This window comes from Bombyx mori, chromosome 15 (genome assembly GCF_030269925.1).
Source record: "Bombyx mori chromosome 15, ASM3026992v2".
In the NCBI taxonomy this organism is placed as follows: domain Eukaryota; kingdom Metazoa; phylum Arthropoda; class Insecta; order Lepidoptera; family Bombycidae; genus Bombyx; species Bombyx mori.
The window spans coordinates 17,354,981-17,370,756 of record NC_085121.1 but is presented as its reverse complement, the minus strand read 5'-3'; the positions used below and the strand labels follow the sequence as shown (position 1 = coordinate 17,370,756).

At 37.1% G+C, this 15,776-nt stretch overlaps 1 protein-coding gene across 1 annotated transcript; it reads left to right on the top strand.

The window, feature by feature from the left end:
* Window positions 1-1,449: 1,449 nt before the first annotated feature.
* LOC101739162 (cytochrome P450 9e2) lies at window positions 1,450-11,797 on the top strand. The gene is made up of 9 exons (XM_021346833.3): window positions 1,450-1,731; window positions 4,284-4,447; window positions 5,324-5,440; window positions 6,106-6,311; window positions 7,044-7,179; window positions 9,242-9,460; window positions 9,716-9,813; window positions 10,233-10,401; window positions 10,950-11,797. The coding sequence occupies exons 1-9, from the start codon at window positions 1,523-1,525 to the stop codon at window positions 11,117-11,119; spliced, it is 1,488 nt and encodes a 495-aa protein (XP_021202508.2). The 5' UTR covers window positions 1,450-1,522; the 3' UTR covers window positions 11,120-11,797.
* The last annotated feature ends 3,979 nt before the right edge of the window (window positions 11,798-15,776 follow it).

Below are 15,776 nucleotides of genomic sequence, written 5' to 3'. Positions count from 1 at the left end.
AGATTATTCGACAGAGAACTAAAGTCATCGAAATAGCTCAAAGAGTCAGCAAGCTGAAGTGGCAGTGGGCTGGCCATATATGCCGTAGGACTGACGATCGCTGGAGCAGACGGGTTCTCGAGTGGAGACCGCGCAGCGGAAGACGTGGCTAGGTGGTGCGATGACCTCCGCACGGTGGCCGGCAAGAAGTGGATGAGGAGAGCCGCAGACCGGGCTCAGTGGTGTGGATTGGGAGAGGCCTATGTCCAGCAGTGGACGACTGTGCGCTGTTGATGATGATGATGATGATGATGATGACATACACCAAAATAACATTTTTTACAATTTTTTTCTGTCTGTTTGTTCCGGCTAATCTCTGGAACGGCTGGACCGATTTTGACGGGACTTTCATTAATAGGTAGCTGGTGATATAAGGGGTAACTTAGGCTACTTTTTTAGACAAGCTTCGCCCCGCGGCGTCACCCGCGTTACGACAATAAGCGCGGGTAACATCGCGGGACTCAACTATCAATAATAAAATTTAATGTTTCCGAAGCGAAGCGAGGGCGGGTCGCTAGTTATATTATAATACTCATAATATAATATAGTTATAATAATAAGATCTATTAGTTATCCGGCGATGGTTTCAATAGGTCGCGAGATATTGGATGATTTTGGACCTTCCTGGTTGTAGTATTTCTTGAACTGCCAATAAAGCACGTGAGAATCCTGCGATTTTATTAGCTTTTCTATATAAACTATGGAAATATATTCGTGAATATCTTCCGCTTAAAGAGATACGATAGTTTATTTATACCCAAAGAGATTCTGTAAAATATACCGGTTTACTCGTTCACTAACCTCAAACAAGTTTCACAGTACGTGTGTTTCCGCAATACGGCAGTATCTACGATAAATCCTGTCAGAGATCATGCGTTCAATATTGGTTCGGTTCAAAATATAAGACAATAACGTCATACCGCCTTTAAAATTATATATCTTTAGAGTTTCTTTCCTGGAAATTTTAATAATAATCATAGTCATTTGTCATTTACTGGTGGTAGGACCTCTTGTGAGTCCGCACGGGTAGGTACCACCACCCTGCCTGTTTCTGCCGTGAAGCAGTAATGCGTTTCGGTTTGAAGGGTGGGGCAGCCGTTGTAACTATAATTGAGACCTTAGAACTTATATCTCAAGGTGGATGGCGCATTTACGTTGTAGATGTCTATGGGCTCCAGTAACCACTTAACACCAGGTGGGCTGTGAGCTCGTCCACTCATCTAAGCAATAAAAAACAAAAAAAATGTTATTTATTAATAAAAATAAAAAAAAAACATAGTCATTATAATATTTGGACTCACATACTTTGTTCCAATAAGTTATGCTATTAATTTACCTTACTGCTATCGACCTTCTAATATTAGTTCGCTACACGTGCCTTTTGTTTTATTAACAACGCTACTCATACATATCTTTCATATGTTTAAAGATACTGCTCAGTTTAGGCATCAGTTCAAAATCATCGCTTGCGCCGATCGGCAACATGTTCCTTGAAACATTACTATTATTAATAACGATAATAGTAGGCTATTATTGGTACATTTATAAGAAAGCTCATTATTATTTTGAATCGAAAGGGGTCAAATACTTACGTGGCGTACCTTTCTTTGGGAATCTCATGAATAATTTGTTGAGGAGAACGCATTTGTGGGAGGACTATGATGTAGTCTATAAAGCTTTTCCCAATGAGAGGTAAGAGTTTTCTATTGTACAATTTAAGCATTTTAAGCCCGTAATTAAAATCGAAACATAACGCGATGAACATTGCCTGCTTTAGCACATTAGAGTGGAAGTCTCAGGGAATTAAAACAAGAGTAAAAGCTGCAATCAGAAATAATCGTTGCGTCTTTATAAAAATATAATATATTCTTAGCAACTTCACGATACCTATGGTCTTCAGTGATTATTTAATATAATGTGAATTAGAAGTCAGTCATAGCTTCAACCCAAACAAAAGAAAAAAGCTGGATAATTTTTATTATGATTCAGAGTAATTTAGTTTACTAAAAATCAAACATTACGTATAGGCATGTTATAAAAAAAAAATTTAAACTGGTTAAGTCGGCAAATAAGGCCAGGCTGAAATGGATTACAGTAATTTGCAATTTAAATTATACCTTATTGAAGAAACCAAGGCCATTTTGCTGTAACTATTTAGTTTTAGGGCAATGAGTTACATGGCATCGACTTGAACAATAATAATAACTAGAGGTCCCGCAGTAGTCGAAATTCGACTATAATTAATTGGAATTGTAAGTTTGTACACTATTATGATTGTATTTTATACTTCTATAATCACAAATTTCGCGAAGACTATACACTATAAAAAATATTAACAAAGACAAACAATATTTAATCTCAATTTGACAACAGACGTCAAGAACAAAAGTTTGTTATTAAATAGTATGCATGCGTGTGTGCGTCAAATACATGGTATGTAGTGTGTGTAATGTTTTCTTTATTGATTTAATGTATCTTTTATGTATTGTTTTAAAAAAATATTAGCATTGTGCACTTCTTCTCTATATTCTCTATAAGTGTGGAAAATTTCATACTCCTCCGTCCGCGCAATTTTCGTAAAAAGGGATACAAAGTTTTTGCTTCACGTATTAATATATAGATAGCTCTTTATTCTGAACTACATGCATGAAGCAATTTAACATTTTCGGATGTATACATTTTATTTCTTACAATATACCTCCTACACGATGGATCGACGACCTGGTAAGACGTTGGATGCGGACTGGCCGCACTGGAGATCACTTGGAGAGGCCTAAGTTCAGCAGTGGACAGTGGACAGGCTGAGATGATGATGATGAATATACCTCGCCGTTCGCCGTGCCTCGTGGCATAGGTCTCCTCCAGTTCTCTCTATTGAGCTTGGTCCTCGGCAACTCTGGCCCACTATGGTCCTAGGGACCCTAGGACCCTAGGACGAGGGATTTCGTCACTCCATCTTGTTTTCGGTCGCCTATGTCTTTTGATTTCCCCCCTGGATACTATAAGGTTACTTGTTTATTCCACTTATTTTTGGAACGAAGCTCCTTATGGGACGATGCGGAGGGGTACCCTAACCGGGAAAAAACGTCCGTAACGTAAGATTTTATGTGTTTTACCTCATAACTTTTGACTAGGTGAATCGATTATGATGATTATTTTTTTATTAGAAAGCTGACGCTTTCCGTGTGGTCTCATTTCAATTTAGTCCAGTTCTGATAATGGGAGAATAATCCATGAGAAAACCATATAAGCCTTAAATTTGCATTAAGTACGTGCGCGACAAATAAATAAATAACTCAATAAATCAATATCACGCCAACCGATTTCGATGATTATTGTTTTTATTGTATATTAATTTGTTTTGGAATATCGTTTTTTTTTATCAATAAAAAAATCATAATAAAAATGTATACCCGAATAATTATCTTCTTTATACCTCGAATAGAACTTACAATTAATATTTTTATAATAAGGAACTTCGTTCCTCTCCGGTGTCCCACGACACCACATATCTTTTTTTTTGCAACGTAGCATATTATGTCCTATCCAACTCCATTTTAGATTTTTGTTTACAAATAAAATAACAAGATATGAAATCAAATCATCAGGGACTCGCGATAGGAGATGTTTCAAGCTAGCAAAATGTACTATCATCTTGTCTATTTTTGCCGTGGAGCAGGCAAGTTTTTGGTTTGAACGGTACGAAGTTCTAATACAAAGTACCATCATTGACTGAACCAACGTGAACGTCCTTGTTATTAAGCCAATTGGGTCCCCTTATCGCAGGCAGCCTGTATCATTAATTTGACCCTGTACAAGCGCTTAGGCCACATTTGTTACTTCGCTTATTTTAAGTATAAAATATTGCTTATTTAAAACAAAATAATCTTTCGTGGTTAAATTATAGTTTTTATGTTGAGTTCGAATATTTACGTCATCGATGTTTCTAGAAATTTCTGGAATAGTTAAGAAGATAAATATAAATACTACCACAACGTTTGATAGATGAGGTAAAACGTCAAAACTACGAGAGTATGAAAAATAAAATCAATTAAATAATTTATTCAATAGAATCATTTAATGTACTAATTTTAAAAGATAATCAATGTAAGAACGTAATAGCTGTAAGCCAAAGACTCTTCACAAGTAGATTCGAGTTTAAAATTCGTAATAAAATTTGTCATAGCCGACTTAAGTTTTCTTTTTGCAACATTTAATATAATCAATTATTTTTCTGTCAATAGATACGTTGGCTTTACCGACGGCGTCTGTCCGGGCATCTTTATTCGCGATCCTGAGATTATAAAACATGTTACAGTTAAGGAATTTGATCATTTCGTCAACAACAAGGATTTGTCCCCAGAAGGAGAGGAGTCAATTTTAAAAAACAGCTTGATAATGCTGAAAGGTACGGCAGTCATCATTGTTAGAAAACTATTAGGATTTGTTGAGTTTGAGCTATTTTTGTTAGTTATTTTTGTTAGTAAGGCTAACTTGTTCAAGCATGATCAATATTGCTATTGTATAGTGGCCATACTAAAAGCCTAAGCCACCATCAAGCACTTTCTCTCAGATCTCCATTTTTTTCCTACCTATGCTGATAGCCTTGAGAGGCTATTTCAGCATCACCCTAACGTGTAGGTGAGATAACGGGGCTCAAGCTGGAAGTGTTCATGCTTCGCAGAATCTACCACCGGATCGGAAAGGCGACCCACTGAGAAGATCCAGCGAGAAACTCAGTGGGCTGTGTCTATGGGTTAATTTACTCGTCGAGTCCTTCGTCGCAAGCGACGGCGAGGACTGTGACAGTGCTTGAGGTACCTAAAAGCACCGTTAATGTATTTATCGCGGAGAAGTTCTACGAAAGATTCATTCGCGTCCCTTTAAACCCGGGGGAGGGGCGTCCCCGGGACCTTCACTCACTCGCTGAAAGGCGAGTCCCTTGGATGGGGTTTGAACTTTTGAACCCTCCAGCCCTGTAAAGGCAGCATTGATAGCGGTGGGAGGAGTGTTTATGCTGTGAAAACAGCAATCAGCATGTATTCGCTACAGCGGGCGGATGCCGAGCGGGGGTGTAGTCTTAAAAAAGACTGGCCGAGGCCGGGAAAGGTTAGGAAATCGCTAGGCTATGATATGCCACAGCAAGCTTGATCGTAGCGATTGTGTCTTGAAAAAGACAGTTGACGTTTTCTCGATCACAAAGCAATCGGGCGCGAACTGTATGGTCACGAGTCGCTGATCGCGAGTGAACGATTTTATTTCACTAATCTGCAACTTGTTTCAGATGAAAAATGGCGGAAAATGAGAGCAGCTCTTAGTCCAGCGTTTACTGCATCTAAAATGAGAGAAATGGTCCCATTAATTACTGAAATCAGTCACAATATCGTTGAATACTTGAAAGGTAAAACGCAATGGTAGAAAAAAGTATATTACCCTGTTCACAAGCTGACGAAATTCATTCCTTCCACCTTCAGTGACTTTGGAGTCTTATCTATAAGACCATTACTCCACGCAACTCACAAAATCACAGTACGTTTGGTAATTCGGTTCCCCAAACAAATAAACAAAATTGAACCAATCAAAAGAACGATACACGTGCATACCAATTTGCATTTTCTTCTGCATTCAGTGTAATACGACCTGTCTTAGCAAGCAATAACGCACACTGCACGTTTATTTAAAGTTACAATTGAACATCAACAACAGTCGTACAATGACCTGGTTCCGCGGAAGTCGGGTTCAGTCCTCGCGACCGTGACATTTAACATTAGCAATTATTAATTGCAACATTAACATATAACAATAACGTTTATAGCATAGAACATTTTGTACGTAATTATGTGTATTAAAGTGAGTTAGTAAAATCCAGACTTATCATTAATAAACAACTACTGCACCCTCACTCTGTGCTCGCACATTCTGTGTTAAAGTTACTGGAAACACAAATGAGATCAGAAGAAGTATATCCAGAGAGATCTTTAAGAACTAGCTATGTCACAGACACATTCATCTAATGTAGCAAATCTTATTGCTAAAAATTAAAGTAATGCTTATGCGCTATTCCAGAACACCTAACTGAAGACATAGATTTAGATGACTTGATGTCCAGGTATTCTAATGACGTCATTGCATCAGCAGCTTTCGGCCTCCAAATAAACTCGTTGAAAGAAAGAGACAACATCTTCTTCAGGGCAGGAAAAGATGTGTTTAATTTTAGCCTCTTTCAATCAATTCTTATGATTTTTTCAGACCACTTTCCATCTTTATCGAAGGTAAGATAAAGTTTAATTCAAATGTATCAAATATCATTGAACTAATATTGGTCAGAAAATCATAGTGGCAAAATCCATTCACAAATATTTGCTCAGTAGTTGCGTTATTGCATTACAGAGCAGTATGAAGACGTCTACAAGCAATTTCTTATATTTTGATACATATATTTTGATATATTTTGTATGTCGTCGTGGCCTAAAGGATAAGATGTCGGGTGCAGTCGTATCAAGCGATGACCGGTGTTCAAATCCCGCAGGCAGGATAATTTTTCTAATGAAATACGTATTTATCAAATGTTTACGATTGACTTCCACGGTGAAGGAATAAGATCGAGTAATAAAAATCAATCCCGCAAAATTATAATTTGTGTAATCACTGGTAGTTATTACTGGAGTCCGCACGGGTAGGTACCACTACCCTACCTATTTCTGCCGTGAAGCAGTATGCGTTTCGGTCTGAAGGGTGGGGCAGACGTTGTACTGTTAAGATTGAGATCTTAGAACTCATGTCGCAAGGTGAGTGGCGGTATTAATGTTGTAGAAATCTATGGGCTCCAATAACCACTTAACACGAGGTGGGCCGTTAGTCCGTTCAACCATCTAAGAAATAAAAATAAAAAAAGAAGATTCACACAAATAAGAAATTGTTCTAAAAAAATTTTTAAACTTTCCAAGGGTTGCTTACGGTGAGTCGCTGAACTTTTTTAAAGTTTTGTTCAATTTTTTTTGCAGAAACTAGGATTCACAATCATACCTAAATCAACATCAGAATTCTTCCGGACTCTAATAGCTAGTACCGTGGACTATAGAATAAAAAATAAAGTTGAAAGACGTGACATGATACAGTTGTTAATGCAATTATCGACAGGTATGATGAAGTAGACTTTCTTCTGTTGGATCAGCCCTTTAAACTTACAAAAACGATGCGACAGTAGCGTTCCAAAATTAGTGCTAAGTATTGTAAGATTCCCTAAAAGGGAAATTATGTAAGACCTTAATAAGGTCTGCGTCTTGTATGGATCAGCTTGTTGGACAACTAAAGTGGCGGATGAAAGGCAGCAGAGATGCGAATGTTGCGATGGATGTGTGAGTAACGAGAATGGAAAGAATACAGAATGAATATGCTAGAAGTCTGAAAGTGGCACCTGTGACAATGAAGTGCGCGTTTGGGATGGTATGGACATATGATGAGACAAAATGAAAATGAGGTTAGTAAGAGAATGTTAACTATGAATGTGGAAGGATATAGAGGAAGAGGTAGACTTAAGAAGAAATGGATGGATTACGTGAAAGACGATATGGGTAAGAGGGGAGTGAACGAAGAAATGGTATATGATATAAGAGTATGGAAGGAGAAAACATGTTGCGCCGACCCCAGGTGACTGACAGAAGGGCAGGATAATGATATGATATTGTAAGATTACGCAGAGCACGATGTGAACTTTTGTTTTGTATTGTCTTCCAAACCTGTATAAAGACTAAGACAGTTGTTACTGCTGTGGCGGGTAGTCATCATACAACGCAAGATATTTGACAGATGCCTGAATCTCGCTTACGACATTTTCAAGATAAGCTTGCTTATATATAAGTTCCGAACAACAACATTCGGACCGTCGGTCTACCAAGCAAATATTATCCGCTCGGTGGATCTTCCTTTCGTCGTTTAAGCCTCCCCAAAACTGCCATAAAATTTAACTCTACTGTCATAAGGTGTACTGTCCGTTCTACGCTAAAAAATCATCGAAATTTTTATTCTTAAAATTTTATTCTAATTATCCTTTACTTATGTACTACTATAATTTTTTTATCCTTATAGAACTTCGCACAGTCCGAGCCAGTGAGCTTGATTCAGTTTCTCTGCTTAAACTATCTAAATTGTTAGAGTTTTCCTTAAAAAAGATTCATAGCGGTGATGTTTATCTAACGCATTCCAAATATCTTTGAAATTATGTGCGGAGGTACATGATCTAGTAATTATTGGTTTTCATTATAGCTTGACATATCATAAGTAGATGAAAGAATGATGAATTACTTAGACTTCAAGCATCTTTCATCGGAGTGAACCTAAAGGATTGCCGGTCTGTGATGACACGATAATGGCTTACATAGAATAATACTATAATAAAATTAGACCGGAACATTTTCATATCTTAAATTTAAGTGAATACTGTAAATATGAACATATTATGTATAAAAATGAATAATATATGAAATAAATATCATTTATATCGTAAAGGGTGATTAGTACTAAAGTTTTGACGTTTAAAAAAATAATTTATCATGCTCTCGGGAAATACTATGTATCAGGAGCGGTGGAAGAAGGGAACTAATTCTTCAATTAAGTAACTTATCAGAAATGTCCAAAAGCTTGAAGGAGGCTACACGTAATGCTAAGGCTGGCGGGTACTTTGCACAGAGAGTGAGTCTGGCTGTCCAACGAGGTAACGTAGCCAGTATCTTGGGAACTGTGCCTTCTTCAAGCGCGTTGGAAGATTTGTTCTATTGTGTGAATTGATTTATGTTCAATTATTCTGACAAAAAAAAAATAGTAACTAGTCTTAAGGATTGGAGCTCGGATGTAAGTTTTATTATCTCTCTATCAGCTCACAGACGTCCGTTGCTGGGCAGTCCTCTCCCAAGCCTAGCTACAATGATCGTTCCTTCGCTGCTTACACACAGCGGACTCTCGCGAACCTCAGTAGGTCGTCGGTCCACCTTGTGGGAGGCAGTCCTATACACGTCATTACGGATCCTCCAGATCCATTAACGGTGCTTTTATGTACCTCATGGGTTGATGATTAATAGAAACGCATTGTGGATCCGATCAACGAGTACAGATAATTCTAATCTAATTCTGCTCTAATTACTGGAGTGTAACGATAAAAAACCTAATCCTGGGAGTTATTGTCAAGTATTTTTTTTTCTCACAGAATGGACAGAGACTGAGCTAGCCGCCCAACTTTTCGTGTTCTTCGTTGCTGGATTTGAGACCACAGGAAACACTTTGATCAACTGTATTCATGAATTAGCCCTAAGCCCGCATATTCAGGATATCCTATATGAGGAGTTGAAGGCTTTCAAGGAGACTAAAGGAAATCTGGTTTATGAAAATATTGGGGAATTAAAATACTTAGATTGCGTTTTAAATGGTATGATACTAGAAATACTTATACTAAGAATTCTTGTTAACAAATGTTAACCTAAAAAACAAGCGCCTCTTGACATAAAAATAAATCTAATTTTTTTGTGTAAGCTTCACCAAAGTCCAATACTGGAAATACATTGTATGCACTTCTTGCGAATTCGTGTGGCGATAAGAAAAATGGGACAGCGCCTACCATAAAAACTGACAAAATAATATAGGAGAGCTTAGTTTAGGGATTAAGTTTTTATTTAAATTTTAGAAACGATGAGGAAATGGTCTGCTGCAATCTTTGTTGACAGGATCTGTACGAAGCCATATGTCCTTCCACCGCCCAGGGAAGGGGGCAAACCGTGCCAGGTATCCTTCTAAACTTAATACGACCTTAGAATTATTTATATCTTTTTATTATAATTTTTTATTGCATAGATCGGCTGACAGCCCACCTGGTGCTAAGTAGTTACTGGAGCCCATATATATCTACAACGTAAATGCCGCCATCCACCTTGAGATATGAGTTCTAAGGTCTCAGTATAGTTACAACGGCTGCCCAACCCTTCAAGCGAAAACGCATTACTGCTTCACGGCAGAAATAGGCAGATTGGTGTTACATACCCGTGCAAACTCACAACAGGTCCCACCTCTTTGTAGGTTGGTCAATTTTCGAAAAACCGATTAGTAATATATTTTTAATCTAGAAGCTGTTCATACAAACCATATTTCATTCGTATATCGAAGGGGATAAGAGTCATTGTCGCTAAACAGTTATTTTTTCCCAGCTAAAACCTGGTGAAGTAATATACAACACAGTAAATTCAATTCATATGGATCCAATATACTATGAAGAACCTGAGAAATTTATCCCGGAAAGGTTCTTAGATGAGAACAAGCATAAAATCAAACCATTTACTTTCATGCCATTCGGAGTTGGACCAAGATATTGTATTGGTGAGTAATTAAATTATACTTATTAGCGGAAATAAAATAAGGAACTTCGTTCCAAAAAAAATCAAAGAAGTGCTTGTAATTCTTTAACAACTTAGTTTACAATTAAGTTTTGTGTGTGTGTGTTTTAATACGCTTTTATTAGCTTCATACGTATGTTAGTATGTAACGGTATCTTTGAACATGATTTTGACCCCCTTCAAAACGTCGGATTAACTCGAAATTTGACATACTTATAAAGGACCGATGACAATTCAATATTTGAAACAATTTGATCCCTTATCCTAACTAGGATAATCAGGATTAGCGATTTTTTGTTTTCCTTTTTTGCCACGGCTTTTTTTACAATAAAATTTTTCTTACACTGTTTTTCATTCAAATTTATTAAAATTTATTTTCTATTTTTTAGTTGGATTTTCTAGAAAAGCGTATTTTTTTAGATTTTTAAACTAATTTTTATTATCTATACTGACTTACTCATCATAATAAATATCTAATGGTTATACACTTTACTAAGTTTAATTTTAAAAAACTGTTAACACGATTTCCAGGATCAAGGTTCGCTCTGATGGAGATGAAGATATTACTCTTCCGCTTGATGCTAAATTTCAAGGTCTTGAAATGCGCGAAGACTCTGGATCCGATAAAAATGTCGCCAGTAGGATTCAACATGAATATATGGGGTGGTAGCTGGGTGAAATTTCAGGCCAGAAAGGCGTAAACGAATTTTAATATTGGCCAATGTTATTGACTATGCTATTGGGTTCTATTATTTATTTATTTTCGAACTTTTGATAAACTATGATTTTATAAAAACGATATGATTTACATAAGATAATCTAACTTGATTAAGAATTGCTCAGTTCCAGTCACAGCCAATATCCTAAGACCTGGAGGGGCGTACGGAATCGTAAGCAAAACTGCATTACGCCTGTACCTCATTACCATTTTCGATCCAGCATATAAATCTATGCACAAAGTCGACCGAAACTATGTCATCGACACTTCAAAACAATTTCAAAGTTCTAGATAGAAACAGCCGCAATGCTAAATAAATGACATATCTATGGATATAGAACCAGGGTACCTAAAATCGATCTTATTACATATATTTTGTAGGAGCCTTTATAAATTAGAAACTTAGACATATCTGTTTATCGGGATTCATACATAATTATTATCAATAACGAATTATTGTGTTTGCTTGTCAATATTCAAATAATAATTGCGAGAATCCGTTAATTATGACTATGTGAGAATAATAATATTATTTTTTCAATTAGACACATTTATATTGAAAAATATTATACTTGTTTTTACAAGTGTTACTATATTGTGTTGTTATTGTGTTATTCAACGTAAAAAAGTATTAAATATAAATATTTAATGCAATTATTCAGATTGAATATTTCATTTTAAATATCAACGTAAAGAAACTGTAGGTAGCAGAATGCGTGTGAAGTAAATAAAAATAGCCAAAATAAATTTATATATCGTATCGAAAACCATTTTTTTTTATGGCTTAGGTGGGTGGACAAGCTTACAGCCCACCTGGTGTTAAGTGGTTACTGGAGCCCATAGCCACAAAGTAAGTGCCGCCACCCACCTTGAGATAGTTCTAAGGTCTCAGTAAAGTTACAACGGCTGCCCCGCCCTTCAAACCGAAACGCATTACTGCTTCACGGCAGAAATAGGCAGAGTGGTGGTACCTACCCGTGCAGACTCACAAGAGGTCCTACCACCAGTATTTTTCCACACGATGAGGATGAATTTCTCAGTCATTATGTAAATAACGGCCGTCTGGTGTAGTGGTAGGTGACATGGTCACTACACTAGGGGGTCGCGGGTTCGAATCCCGCCAAGGGAAGATATTTGTATGATAAATATAAATGTCTTTTCCAGGGTTATGGATGTATATTAAATATATGTATGTGTATAATAAATATTTTACATTTATTCCCGTTAGTTGGTACTGTAACACAAGTTCTTTACGAACTTATCACGGGACCAGTTAACGTGGCGTGATTGTTAGTAAATATTTATTATTATTATTATTAAATGACTAATTTTATTTGCTTTTGATATTTATTATTACTATAGTAGTATGTTACCGTAGAATCACTTAATTTACTGAAAGTATGTATTAGGGGCATCTTACAGATTAGGCCAAAGTTGTTTCAAGTCTACTAAGATCACAGATACGCCGAATCGAATACTTTAATTAGTTGTAACAACAAAAACAACTGCGAATCCAATGGGACGGCTTCGTTTAAATTAACTTTCAGCGTAATCCATCCTTTGGTTCGAACGTGGCATAATTAACTGCGCCGGTTTGAAATATCGGACCGAAAGATTTTCTTCAGAGACATTACGAGTACTATCGCTTAGATTGGATAAAGATGGCGATACTTATCAACGTTCAAAGTTGATTGCCGTCTTGATTTATTATGTTTGTATATTTTGTTTTGAAACTGGAAAATTATTGAGAGTATAAAGCTGTAGATTATTTTCTAGACGATAATTGGAGTACATAGATATCCCTACGTGCCTGCCCCTAATCGGTCGCTGCTATGATATCACTCCAGAGTGGCCATGAGATCTTCTACCTTGCGTAAAATAACATGCTTTTTTTCTTCTTCTTCTTCTTCTTCTGAGTCGGTCTCTTCATTGCTGAAGTTCGTGTCTAATTTGAATTGTTAACCACTCGATGCACAATGCTTCACCACGTCTTCCTGTCCACGGCGGTTTTTATAGCTTCGGTTATTGGCAGGCCGGTGAGCGACTTTACCAGATCAGACCAGTGAGTAGGTGAGCATCCGTGTGATCTTCTCCCGTCAACCTGACCAACTACCATCGTCCATCAGCTTCTCTAAGTTATCGAGGCCTCTACGAACGACGTGGCCGAAGTACGTGAGAATACGTTGGAAGCAGATAGCGGACACCCTTGTGGCAATACCGAGCTCCTTCAGAATGGATTGGTTAGTCCGGCGTACTGTCCATGGAATTTAGTAATCAATTTAAAATGAAGGACAGTAATAATAGGTGCCTGGTCTATCTGATATTCTTAAACCAAGACTAGACCTGTAATGAGAGACTGATGTTACATATTATGCAGAGATGCAATAATTTTAAAAGCTACCCGAGCAGAAAGCTAGTACTATGAACCTATGAATTCCATTCTTGAGGTATAAGTTCGATGACAGCTATATTAAACTTATTTCTTCTCTACCACTGAAACAGAAATGAGTGATATATTGAAAGGAAGATTTAAAACCTTTCAACCAACTTCAGAAGCATGCGACATTTGAAATTAAAATAAGAAAAACAAAGGAGCATTATTAATAATGAACCTATAAATATTAAACAGCATTAAACATGAGGCACAAAAAAAAGTGAAAAGAAAAATCTCTGTCACGTCTCTAAGTCGCGGCGTTACCAAGTTTTCTCATTTCCTACAAAAAGATTAACACGCTGGGCTCTTTCAACGTGATCGGTACGCAAATTCTCGATTCAGATTAACTATTCAATTCTTTCAACGAACTTCCTTATCAGACGATGCAGAGAGGTACCCTAACCGGGACAAAACGTCCGTAACGTAAGATTTTTATTAGTAATGCACACAGTGTACGACTTAACTTTGTAATAACGTACAAATTAGTAATGCACACAGTGTACGACTTAGCTTTGTAATAACGTTCAAAAAATAACATACTTTTTTATAATTTTAGATCAATTCTAATCTGTGGTAAGAAATGAATTTTAGATTAGCGGTTTTGCGAGAGAAACGTAATTATGTTGGATTTTAAGGCTTTTGGTGTTTTCATACTTAAGCAGCTGATACTTTATACCACGAAATAGATTAGTTAAATAAAAACGATATTTTGCAAATGCAATTGCTTAATATTCTTTTTTCCGATACCTCGTCCGCATAACCTAAGATCAGTATGTTTTCTATTTACAAGTAATCTAATATGCTTTGAAATAAATTGATAGTCACGTGGAAGAATACCATTCAGGAAACCAAGCAAAATAGAAATGGTAAAACAAATTGTCTTCAATTTTCTTTAAAAATTTGTTATCTCGTATGTACTCCTCCATCCTCCTCCATTCTCATCCCTATATTTATTCCGTTCCAAAGATGCATTTACGATTGTGCTGTAATTCGCATATTATCGTTGGTCCTAAAAGACCTTGAAGGCAGAATGACATAAATTATCCGCACCGATGTCGCGCCGAAAACGGGGCTATCAACGCAGCTTGAACAGAGTCCTACTCTCAGATAAGGAACAACGCATTTACATTGTACGATATTAGCGGTAATCTACTTGACGATTTTTTATTCGAACGATAAATGTAAGCTTGATCTTTTCTTTCCAAAGGACTAGCATTGTACGAGAAAAAGCGGTAAATGTATGAGCTATATCAATTCTGCTTGCTACAGTTGTGAGAACTACTTATGGCCACCGTTTCTTTCTGATGTGAATGGTCAATTTTCCAATGAAACACACTGTATGTATACGGCTTAGAAAATCCAAAGTCAAGCTATCCATACATATTTCTAACTATTTAATCCTCTATCAACATTAAAATATATTTCATAGGTACATTTTAAAGTCGTCGTGGCTAAAGGATAAGATGTCCGGTGCATTCGAGTTGAGCAATGCACCGGTGTTTGAATCCCAGGCGGGTACCAACTTTTCCAATGAAATACGTACTCCACAAATGTTCACGATTGACTTCCACGGTGAAGGAATAGCATTATGTAATAAAAATCAAACCCGCAAAATTGTAATTTGCGTAATTACTGGTGGTAAGGACCACTTGTGAGTCCGCACGGGTAGGTACGACCACCCTGCCTGTTTCTACCGTGAAGCAGTAATGCGTTTCGGTTTGAAGGGTGGGGCAGCCGTTGTAACTATACTTGAGACATTACAACTTATATCTCAAGGTGGGTGGCGCATTTACGTCGTAGATGTCTATGGTCTCCAGCAACTATTTGACACCAGGTGGGCTGTGAGCTCGCGCACCCATCTAAGCAATAAAAATAAAATAAAATAAATCGGTTGTCTGTAAATTCGGTTTACTGATGGAATGGTTTCATTTTTCAAATATCGCAATTATCATTGCTGTAAACAATTGACACCACATTCACTTTTCACTGAACTTCATACTTGACGAAAACATGTAAATGTATTATTGTATGGCAGCTGTCCACGCGGATGCATCGCTCACTCAAGTAGGAGAGAGACAGATGTCGAACGCTGCCGATCGCGGAGGCCGATTGTGCCTCTTTGTCGCTCGTTCCGCGCTCTCGCTTGCACTTCAAGCCTTAAATTGAACGCCTCAGAGCGAGGTAACGCCGCATGAGTCATGTTTTT

Coding starts and splice junctions, on each gene's coding strand:
- LOC101739162 (XM_021346833.3), top strand. CDS start 1,523: ATGTTCCTTGAAACATTACTATTATTAATAACGATAATAGTAGGCTAT. Junction 9,814..10,232: donor AAGGGGGCAAACCGTGCCAG/GTATCCTTCTAA, acceptor ATTTTTTCCCAG/CTAAAACCTGGTGAAGTAAT. Junction 10,402..10,949: donor TGGACCAAGATATTGTATTG/GTGAGTAATTAA, acceptor CACGATTTCCAG/GATCAAGGTTCGCTCTGATG.